The sequence below is a fragment of the Penicillium arizonense genome, assembly GCF_001773325.1.
Source record: "Penicillium arizonense strain CBS 141311 chromosome Unknown PENARI_contig023, whole genome shotgun sequence".
Taxonomy (NCBI): Eukaryota; Fungi; Ascomycota; class Eurotiomycetes; order Eurotiales; family Aspergillaceae; genus Penicillium; species Penicillium arizonense.
Genome location: NW_019173300.1, coordinates 7,252 through 19,616, shown reverse-complemented (window position 1 = coordinate 19,616; position 12,365 = coordinate 7,252). Strand labels below are relative to the sequence as shown.

The following is a 12,365-nucleotide window of genomic DNA, read 5'->3' as shown; positions in this document are numbered from 1 at the left end:
AAAGGCGGCGTCTATATAAAAGACAGGTATTGTCATAAGCTCTTCTTCGGCCTGCAAAATCATCTATTTAACGTCTAATAGCTAGACGGATAGTGAAATACCTACCGATAGCTCTGGTCGCTTTATAGCGCTAGGAAAAACCGCGTAAAACGCGGGCGACCGAGGCTTTTGTTAATAGATAATCATGCATCTTATGTTCGAATTTCTCTATTTTTATAAGGAAACCTTGATTATTACTTAGTTTCTTATACCTTACACGACTTATCTATGTTAGCCACACAATATTAAGGGTTTTTGAATCCTAAAGCATCATTTTAAAATGGCGAATGGTGAAGTTATAGCTAGCGTAGGGTAAAAGCAATTAAAAAGCACGACTTTTTCCGCGATATTAAGGCCGTCCGACGCTACGCCCTAAAATCCAAAACTATTCAAAGGTTGTTCAAATCTACTAGTATCTAACTATTAAATCCTAAATAATTTTTAAGTAAGTTGGGGTAGTATTTAGACGAAGAGATCTTACGTATATATGACGAGCCGTCACCCACCCGCGAATTCCTAAATTTAGCGACTAATCCTCCGCCTAATTCTTATACGTACCTTAAAATTTAGTGAATACGGTTTTCCCACTACTTAATAACCTTAACTCCTAATTTACGAAAAATTCAGAAGTATATACGGCGCGTAATTAATGCCGGAAAATCGTCTCTATATCGTACGGAACTTGTAGAGATACGCCTTACGCGCCCTCTTAGCCACAAAACACATAGGAAAAAGCTAATAGGCAAGCGCTAGGTAAAGGGAGCTACGAAAAGCCCTTTTTCATCAATTTTAGGAAATAGGCTAGTATAGTGTAGGTGCGAGAAAGAATATAAGTCGAAGCTTCGTGCTTAGCGGAAAGACGCAGTGAAAATAGCGGCTGATTAGCGGCTAAGGAATTGGAGGAAACACTTAGAAATGAGGATGATAATACATTATTGAATAATAAGGCTATTGATAGCCTTTATTTCGTAGACCCTAGACCTTAGACGTCGAGAAAAGGAGCTAGAAGTTAAATAAATTGAAAATTTGCTTTTTGGCTGTGGGACCCCCACACTCGAGAGAAGGGGGGAGGGGGGTCCTAGAAAACTCATAATTTTGTCTATAATAGGTAGATAATAGTAATTGTTTTTTTAGCAAAATTTTTAGGTTTGTTAAGGTCTAAAACAGCATAATCTATTTTTCTCTTTAAGCACATTAATATAATCCTAATGGATATTAAATATAGCTTATATAATATAATATAATTATTAATTATAGGCTAGTCTCCGAGTCTTTTCTATATTAGAATCGTAGTATTTAAAATGTTAACAGAATTGTAAGAATGCTATAGACTATTACTCATAATTATATTTAGCTTATTAATATTATAGAAAGCAGGAATAAGTTAATTTTAAGGTTATAGCTTTAGGTATACTATAATAATTGATATTATATAGACTATTATTATAACAAGTCACTATTAATACATTTAAAGATTTTATAATAGGCTAATTAAAATAACATTTTATTAAATCGCGGGTTATAGATCCGAGGTAGTTTATACGTATTCTAGAATAATTAACGGATATAATATTATAGCTTTTATTATCTCTTTATAACTACCAGTATTAAGAGATGTTATATATATAATATATACTAGACTATCTAATTATTAATCTATTTTGTAATTAATATTAGACATTCGTTTAAATAGCTACTTAATATAGGGGTCTCGTAATAGTTAAGTAGAGAATAAACCCATAGAATATTATTTAATGTTAGTAGATAGAGATAGTATAATTAGAATCCTATTATTATTATAGGAGAAACTATTCTAGCCTATAGTAGTAGGAAAATAGAAAGAAATAGAAGTTTGATATGTTTTAATTAGTTCGATATATTATATTATAAGTATATAACAAATAAACCACTATATATATACTAGAATAAAGGTCTAAATAAATATAGGCTTCCTCTAGCTATAAGGCCGATATACGAATATATATATCTCTATAACTATATATAATATTTATCTCGATGTTGTCTATACTATATCCCCTTAATATTATATATAAGAATTATATTTTAAGACTATATCGAATAATAAATTTAAATTATGGGTCTGTCTTACTTCGTTTTTATGGTAGTAGCCTATATCTTACTAGAACCGTAGATTATATTTTATAACTTTATTAAGAGTTAATCTATTTGTACTAATAAAATTTATTAAATCTTCGCTAAATATATAAATTATATCGTAACTACTTATTTATAATAAAAAATAAAGTAGTAATATATAATAATTATAATATAACTATACAGGAAAAACTTAAATTTAAAGATAATAAAAAGTATTTATATTTAGACTATCTATACTATTCTTAAAGTAGTACGCCTAATTATTTTAGAGTTAGATTAAAAGGTCCCTTAAGTTAACCGTTTAGACCGTCGGAGCTTACACCAAGTATAATTAAGCTAGCTATAGTAACTATACTTCTAATATATTAATCGATACAAATATATTAGTTCTTAATAGTGCTAGATACCCTGCTGAGATATAAGCCTGACACAATCAAGCAGCGTTGCCTTTTGGTCGAATGGCAAAGTCCTCCATTTCAAGATACCCTAAGTATCTATAGTTATATAAATCTTAGGTATTCCTATTCATTATATAACCACCCAATAAAATTAAGTCGCTACCGTTTCTTACTAATAACTAAGTGGACTTAGTAGCTTATTAGCGTTAGGATATTTCTATTTACCATATAACGCGGTATCTTAGCCACTAGGAATAGGTTCATCAATAGCCTAGGGTACGGCCTAGGCTATAAATACCTTATCTAAACGGCTTAGGAAGCGTCGGAGCTTTCTAAAAAGCCTTAGGACGTATTAGATATCTCCCTATATAGGAATTGTGCCAAAATATACGGGAAATCCTCACTTTCTTAAGACTTTTCCTAAAATTTAACGTAGAATAGCTAGATTGCTTTAGATCCGCTAGGTTTTAAAATCAGCCTCTATTTCCTAATTATTACCTTTTTTTTTAGAAATTAGTTAGTAGTCGATACTTTATTTAATAAAAGGGTTATATACTAGATAGAAGTATCCTAGGGCTAATAAGCTACTAAGTCCACATAGTTATTAGTAAGAAACGGTAGCGGCTTAATTTTATTGAGTGGTTATATAGTGAATAGGAATACCTAAGGTTTATATAACCATAGATACTTAGGGTATCTAGCATTATTAAGAACTAATACATTTTTATCGATTAATACAGAAGTCCTGTTACAATAGCTAGCCGAATTAGGCTTAGTGTGAGCTCCAAGGTCTAAATAGTTAACCAAGGGTAATATTAATCTAGCCCTTATTTTAATACTAATTATATAAGTATCTAAGAATTGGGGAGCACAATTTCGACATAAACTAGGTCATACAAATTTATATTGACCATGCCAAATCCGCGGGGGATCCTGAGTGGTCGGACCATGAAGTAGATACAAGCTCGAGTCTGGCTAGCTCAGGCATCGATCCTTTGATTTCTTGAAACCAGTCGTGCCAATTGAACGGAACGCAAAGCTGCAGTCGAGTCCACTCCCGACCTTCTAAAAGTCTTTCCCATGGTTTGAGGAACGTCTTCCCCTTTTCATCGGAATAGAAAAGCTCTTGAGCCTCACAGGGCGGCATTCGAAGAAGCACACGTAGCCGGAGCACGCTGCGGAAACTCTTCTCAAATAACCCGAAGAACGCGTAATAAGTTGCCATCCAGTCCTCCTCAGCTTGCCCCGGCCCCCAGAAGCCAACAACAAACGAGATGTCCATAAATGTCATAAGACATGCACAACACGGTGCCAAAATCCTTGATATTAAAAAAGGGGTGTCAATAGCCTCATCCATCACAAAGACATTCGTCTCATAAAGAACTTCCAATGCTTCTTCATATCTATACGATAAAAGTCAATGCCCCGACAGTGAAGGGATACCGACTTACCCGATTTGACAACATCTCAGCCACTCCACGCTGCCAATTTTGGGCCTCGGGGTGTGCATGTACCCCTCGCCGCCCAGGATTGAACAGATATCCTCAACCGGATCATCGATAAATCCATCAGAATGGTCACAAACAATATGCCACCAGTGCCAGCGAGGCTCGCTGCGCGGTTTCAGCGATGGCTTTCTCCAAAAATACCGAATATGCAGTCGCCGACCGCCCATAAGCTCGAGGTATATCAGCCTCCTAATCTCAGCCGGGAGACGAAAGAGCGGACTTTGCTGCTGGGGGCTTTTCTGTCGAGATACAGGGCTGCGATGGCGTTGCTTTGCTTGGATCGGCAGCTTCCATCGATTGAATCTATCGCCGTTGATCTCACAGGTGGAATCCCAGATTCCTATTGCGTTTGGAGACCATTCTTGCAATGTAAACCTAGGCTCTTTCGGCCCTTTCTTTTTGCGCTTGAAAAGTCTGTTGAAGAAATGGGGTGCCATGGCGTTGGAGTCTGGAAGCGTAGGGGGAGCGTTGACTTATATATTCAATCCTGGATGTGGGTGGATGTCCCCGGTACGTGGCCTTAGTACTTCTCGAAACTGAGGGGATTGATCCACAAGACCTGAACTCGGCGGGATTGCCAACGGCCCCCAAAGCTGAGATTCCATACGACGGTACTAAGGGACATCCCCCAATTTAGAAGAGTGCATCATTTCAGGGGCAGAAGATCACCTCGATCACCTGATCATGCCCAAGTGAGGCTGAGGATTTCACCCCACTTTCTGAGGCCTGGTGCGTTCCTTGACACCATCATAGGACGCACCGCCCGTGAATTATGAATAAAATCTCGTTTGGCTACTACTTTGGTAGTAGCCACAACTCGAGCTTTGAAGTTGGGATCAATCACGGAGTAATCAATGTTTCCTCCGGTACGTTTCTTCAAGCCTTATCCAGGCCTTGGAACTCGTTTCAACTGACCAAAAGCCTATCTTTCGGCCAGATCGCACAGAAAGCCCACAACAGAGGGTAGATAACGGTTGGCTTCGCCCCATATCCGTCAAAAAGACTATTGCTTACAATAGCGGTAGAGATACTTAGGTCACTGGTAGTATTAATTAAAATACTATTCTTTAGTAGACTTCCGCATAACCCAATTTGGGTCGAAGGCCTCCGACCTAAAACCTAACCTAGCCTAGGTCCGGGTCGAAGTCCCCTAACCCGGACCTAACCCGGACCTAATACTAGGGCCCTAGTAAAACCTAATATAGACCTAACTCGACCTAGTTTTTGCATAATTCTGATTATAAAGCTGCTCAGTTATTAAAATAATTTACTTTTTTTTTATATCTATTCTAGTTTATACCCTAAAACACTTTGCTTTCCTAGCATAAACCTTTCGAAATTTTAAGAAATAGCTTATAATTAATTACCTATTAAGATAATATATTTAAGGTGATATAGTGCGTTTTAGTGGTTTTAGGAAAACCTTTATGTAAAGTTATAGAAATATATATTTACTTTATATAACACTTAGTGTATATTCCTAGACTTAGTAAGGTTATTTAAAAAATTTGTTATTTTACTAAAAGTAGTTAATATTATATATAAAATATATTTGTTTAATTTAACTAAATAGGTTACTCTACTTAAAAAACTAATTAAAGAAGGGTAGGTAGCTAGTAAGGTTATTTTAATCCTAGAGTCTCTCTTTCTAGTAGGGTAGGATAAGAATTTTTATCTAAGGTAGAAGTTAGGGTAGGAATTAGGTTTTTTTCTAGGTTTTCTAGGTTATTGCTAGGTTATTACTAGATTATTAGATTAGACCTATATAAAGGCAGAGTTATTTAACTAATAAGTAGTTTCTATATATTATATTTCTTTTTAAGTTAATATATCGTATTTATTAGTAGATTTACTCTCTACTACTTATAGATATTATTACTTAGTAGGTATCTCTATTCTCCTATTCTCCCTTATCTATAATATTTACTACTAAGCTAATTTATTATATCGTAAAGCTAGTAGTCTAACTTTATATCTTCCCTTTATAATAGAAGATAGATAATCTCGGCTTTCTTATACTATTAAACTATCTAGCTACTCTATCTAGCAGTTAATATATACTTAACGCCTTTAACACTAACTTTCTCTAACTAAATATCCCTCCCTTAGTCCCCTCCTTCTTTATACGCGTTAGACCTAACTAAAGGAAGGCGTTTATTCTCTATAATAGAATATTATATAACGACTAGGTGGACTAGTAGCTATAAACTAATTTTAAGAGAAAGAGTAAGATTAAGTAGGATTCGTCCCGCTATTCGGAGATTTAGAACAACTACCACTAGGTTACTTAGAGTGTAGATAGTGCACTAAAGGTTATATATTAATATTATAGAACTATTCTTAAGTATCCTTATACTATTAATCTAAAGGCTATAGGCAAAGTATAGTATTATAGTATATTAATAATATAGAAATATCTTAAGATAGCTAGATATCTAAGGAGTGAGTAAGGGAAGAGAGTAGAGATTATAAGATTTCTAAAGAAAGGGGTATATTCCTATATCCTTCTATATTTTAGTAGGTCCTTACTAATTTATTCTAGCTATTAATTTTAGGGAGAAGCTATAGCCAACGTACCTTTCTTATAAGAAGCCTAGGAAGAAGATATTCTATAATTCCTTACACTAAATCGGCTCCTACTTTATCTTATTAAATATCTAGCGTTCTAGCGTATTATTTCTTAGGCCCGCTCCGCCCTATTACTCCCGATAATCCCCTTTACTAATATAATCAATCGCCGACTAGAGAGTCTAGTTAAAGACCGGTAAGAACATATCAATTAGACACTATCTATTAGCTTAAAGATATCGATTACGCTTAATTACTAGATATCTCTATTCTTATAGGCGTTTATAGTAATTATAGGCTATTTTATTAATATTAATTAGGTCTACTATAAGGTACTACTTAGGTTTAAACCTCTTTATAGTGCTTATATAGGTATAAGCCTAAGTAATATTCTTCTTAAAACTCTTATAGAGTAATAACCCTTTAAAGCCTAAGTATTTAGATTAATAATAGATAATATATCTAATAATAAGATATTAGTTAATTCTCTCTAGTAGGTTCTATTAGATAGTATTATTATTATCCGAATTCTATACCTTACTTATATTATCTAGCTTAGTCTTAACTAGCTTCTTAACTATATTAAGGTAGTGCTACTAAATAACTTAATAGAGATAAAATAGATAGAAAAGTAATTAAGACTAGCCTAAGTAAAACGCGTAGCACTAAAAGCGTAAGATATCTTATATCTTAAATAAGGTTCGCTATCTCGCGATCTATATAAACGTAAGTCCTTAGCGTTAGGAGATATTTTATAATCTCTAAATAATAAATATTAAGCTAGTGCCTATCTAAGATATAAGAACTCGATAGAATTCGATATTCCTAATACTTTATCGGGTAAAGTATCTATATACTATTTTTTTATACCCTTCTATATAGAGTATAATCGTAAAGAGATATTACTTTATAATAAAGAGTAGCGCTAAGTTAACTATCTTCTTTATATTATTAAGCTATTCTTTAACTATATAACTTAGCTATTAAAGACTTATAATATTGTAGCCTATTATATATTTAGGATTTATAATAAACTCTTTATCTTAAGTAGTAGATAAAGTAGCTACGACAAAAACGCGTTCTATAGAAGTAGATACTTTACGCACTTAAAGCTAGTTAGGTAAAGCTAGATAAGTACTACTCTTAAACTAATAATATTTAAGGATATATCTATATAATTAGTATAATACTTATACCTATAAGTTTAAATTATTCCTTATAAAGGTCTAGGATTAGAAATAGCGTAATATCTATTATAAGTCCTAATAAGCTCTAATTCTATATTAAGAGTAACTTATAACTTTTAATTAGTCTATTAATAGCTCCTAGAGAGTATCTCGGCTAAGCTTAAAGCTTAATAAAATATTAGATAAAAGCGAGATATAATATAGCTACTAATAAAATAACCTAATATCTTAGTAGTATATTTAAACTAAGTCTTTATTATATTATACTAACTTATTAATAGATACTATTTATATTAGGCCTCTTATATTCTAGGGAGAATACTAAGCTCGCTTTCTAGCAATTACTACCCTTACGCGTAATATACTCTCCTTTCCTATAACGGGCGTAGGAGTTAAATAGCTTTTTAACACTACTTAGGATATCTATCACTATCTTTAAGGGGAGGATAAAATCTTATATAATCGAAGACTTAATAATATTTCTGTATACGTTAAGTTTTAATATCGAGGAGTAAGAGGCGAAGCTACTTAAGAAGTTCTTCTCCTATAAGATAGAAGTAGCTAAGGCAGAGAAGGATAAGAAGCTTAACGAGGTTAAAGTAGAGCTAATTAGTAACACTAAGGAATAGGAGACTATAGTTAAGGATAAGATACTACTAGATAAGGCTTTTTTAACTAAGGTTAAAGAATAGACTTTTAGTGACTCCTAGCTACCACTACTAGGGAATAACACCTAGGTACGTGCCTTAGAACGGAAACGTAAGGGTCGAGATACTAATATCTTTAAGTACTACTAGTTAGTAGTATAGCTAGATAATCAATCAATTCAAACTCTACCACTCACTACGTTAGATTTTATAAAAAGGCCTAAATTCTAACGGCCGTTAGATATTTCAACGTACTATACCTTAGAATACTCAATATTACAGCCCAAAAATTCACAATTTATATAGTCACGGGTCTTAGCTTATTTGTAACGTTTGTAACCTAACTTAGGGCCCCAGACCCACTACTGGGTCGAAGACTCCGACCCGGACTTAACCCAGTCTGGGTTAGGTTGGGTCATGCGGAAGTCTATTCTTTAGTGAGATAACGCGCCGGTATACACGATATATATTATATAGGATGCTCTTAATAAGCTTAAATAAAAAATTATATAATATAGCTACCCTATTTATCTAACTTAAATCCTATTAAGAATCTATAGGCGCTACTAAACGCCGAAATATTAAAGCGTTACCCTAGGCATATATGCCTACTAAATAATAGAGCTACGCTAGGATTACTACTTAATACTACGTAATGAGGTATAGGAAACGCTAGATATTAATATATTTAAGTATATATTAGAGACTATACTATATAGGTAGGGTAGCTGATATTATTAAGTATAAGGGCTAGTATACTAGCTATAAAATTAAATTAAATTCCGAGGTTTCTACTAGGTATTATAAAGTAGTAGGTCCTAGGCTAAAGTCCTAGAGGTTAAATACGTATAATACACTACTATAACTACGCTTAGGACTATTAGAGGTTATATAACTACCTAGGTTATATGATTTTAATAAAGTTCTATAGAGTATACGTATATAATTAGCCCGCGTCCTTAACTAATTTAAACCTAAGTAAACTTATATAGCGGTAGTTAAAATTGATACTTTTTAAGCTCTTTCCTAGAGCTTATTAATAGAGAAAGAAAGGAGAAAGATTAGTAGTACTTTAAGGAGTGTCTAATAAAAGTATACTAGGTAATACTATAGGTAAAGATAGAGAGCCTAATTTTAAGCATAGGGAGACGGTTATATACTATACGGGAGGCCAAGGGTTATTATAGACTTATCTGTAACCTAGTTAGACCTACACCTAACCTATCCTAAAGCTAGGTTCGGGTTTAGATTATACTAGGTAAATATTACGACCTCTACCTAGCTAAGAATATTAATTCGGCTTAAGATATAAGTGGATACCTTAGTATATACAGTAAAAGGATAATTTAAGACCCTACCGCCTAAAAATAGGCTAGCGTCTAGTCTCTTTATATAATATAACCTATTATACTACGCACGTAACTAGGCTATCTACCTCGCTTAGCTATCTAAATCTAGAGACTACGTGGTCTTATAGTAACCTAATAAAACGCCTAGATACCTAATTAGGTAACGAATATTATAAGTATACTACGATTTTATATCTATAATTTTAAGTATTTCTACTATAGCCGTGTCACGGGACGACCCCCACCCGACACCCCACAGCCATAATGCAAATTTCCTACTTTTTCAAATTTACGCGTATTTCTAGCCACCAAAAAAGCCCAAAAAAGCTCGTGATAAGGAGGGTCTGCCAGCTAAGGCACTAGATGCTTATAATTCGCAAGAATTTTCACCCCTACGCAAGGCTGCGGACCATTATCGCGTGTATTATTCGAAGCTTCGCGGTCGCAAAAACGGACAGACATCTCTCTCCGATCGCCCTACCACTAACAATGCATTGAATTCGAATCAGGGAAAAGCATTAAATAACTAGATCGAACTGCTGAATTCTTGTTATACACCTCTAGCCGCGGAAGAAATATAAAATTGCTACAAATCGCCAATTGAAAATAGCGGGTTCGGAGAGTGTTGTTAGTTCGATGTATAGCTATAGGCTAATACGGCGTCTACCTCGACATATTAAGCTTGTGACCTAAAAACTAAAGGAATCTTTACGAATTTAAGCCGAGGATCCTAGGGTTATTAGCTATTAGTATGATAGGCTTGCTTATCTCTATCGTAAGTATGATTTTGAACCTTATAAGATCTATAATTAGGATAAAACTAGCTTCTAAAATAGCGAAGGACTTAACCACTAACATGTTATCTCTACGCGCCAAACTACTAGTATTGCAACTAGAGATCGAGGTAAAACTATCACTAGTATTGAATATATCGCCGCTAATAGCTAGGTAATATTTCTATAGTTTCTAGTTAAAGGAAGCGTCTATATAGAAGAGTAGTATACTAGTATATTAACCTCTTCTTCGGCATACAAAATTATCTATCTAACGTCTAGTGGCTAGATAGATAGTGAGACTGCCTATCGATAGCTCTGCTCGTTTTATAAAGCTACAAAAAATCGCGTACGACGCGGGCGACTAAGGCTTTTGCTAATAGATAATTATATATTATATATAACTATCGAATTTCTCGATTTTTGTAAGGAAAACTTAATTATTCGTTAGTATTTTATACCTCTCACGACTTATCTATATCAGCCAGTTAATACTAAGGCCTTTTTAGGTCTAAAGTCTCATTTTAAAATAGCGAATACTAAAGTTATAGCGTAGGGTAGAAGCAATAAAAAACGCGACTTCTTCCGCAATATCGATGCCGTCCGACACCGCGCTCTACAATCCAAAACTATTTAAACCTTGTTTAGATCTACTAGTATCTAACCACTAGATCCTAAATAATTTTTAGATAATTTAGGGTAGTATTCGGACGAAGAGACCTTACGCATATACGACGAGCCGTTACCCGCCTATAAATCCCTAAGTTCAGCGACCAATTCTCCGCCCAATTCTTATACGCGTATTAAAAAATTAGAAAATACGGTCTTTCCACTACTTAATAACCCTACTCCTAATTTACGAAAAATTCGGAAGCACGTACGGCGCGTAATTAGCGCTAGAAAATCGTCTCTATACAATGCGGAACTTACAGAGATAAGCCTTCGCACGCCCTTAGCCACAAAACGCCTAGGACAAAGCCAAAAAGCAAGCGCTAGGTAAAGGGAGCTACGAAGAGCCCTCTTTCATCAATTTCAGGAAATAGGCTAGTACAGCGTAGGTGTGAGAAGGAAGAAAATTCGAAGCTACGTACTTAGAGGAAAGACGTAGTGAAAATGGCGGCCGATTCGGCGGCTAAGGAATTGGAGGAAACAGCTAAAAATAAGGAGGATGATACATTATTGGCTAATAAGGCTATTGATGGGCTTTATTTCATAGATCCTAGACCTTATACGCCTAGAAAATGAGCTAGAGGTTGAAGAAATTGAAAATTTGCATTATGGCTGTGGGACACCCCCTACCCGTGAGGGTGGGGGGCGGTCCTGTGACACGGCTATTCTTTATCTCTAATTTTGATTTTCTTTACTAGACTTTTAAAATTAATAAAATAGATTATAATATATATCTATTATCGTATAGGCTATAGTACTACTAAAAAGCCTTATATATATCGACCTCCTTACTTTTCGCTTTATCTTTAATACCTATAGCTAGGCGCTACTCCCTAGTAGTAGAGGTATAATATTAGTATTATTATCTATCTCTATTATATTATTAGACCTATTAACTAGCTCCTTAGTATTACTAATTAGGTCTATCTTAACCTTATTAGGCCTCTTATCTTTCTCTTCCTTTACTATCTTAATATTATTTAAGGAAAATAATAATTTAAACTCCTTTACCTCCCGCTTTTTAGGGTTAACCCTTAAAGTATAAAGAAATATTATAACTTTCTTAATTATTTTAGACTTTATAGGACCGCGGCGATATTAGTATATAT

The 12,365-nt window shown here is 34.2% G+C and overlaps 1 protein-coding gene across 1 annotated transcript; it reads right to left on the bottom strand.

The window, feature by feature from the left end:
* Positions 1-3,456: 3,456 nt before the first annotated feature.
* On the bottom strand, positions 3,457-4,500 carry PENARI_c023G02801 (uncharacterized protein; the record flags this gene model as incomplete). Its single annotated transcript, XM_022635508.1, has 2 exons — positions 3,457-3,958; positions 4,007-4,500. The coding sequence occupies 2 exons, from the start codon at positions 4,498-4,500 to the stop codon at positions 3,457-3,459; spliced, it is 996 nt and encodes a 331-aa protein (XP_022484653.1).
* Positions 4,501-12,365: the final 7,865 nt, after the last annotated feature.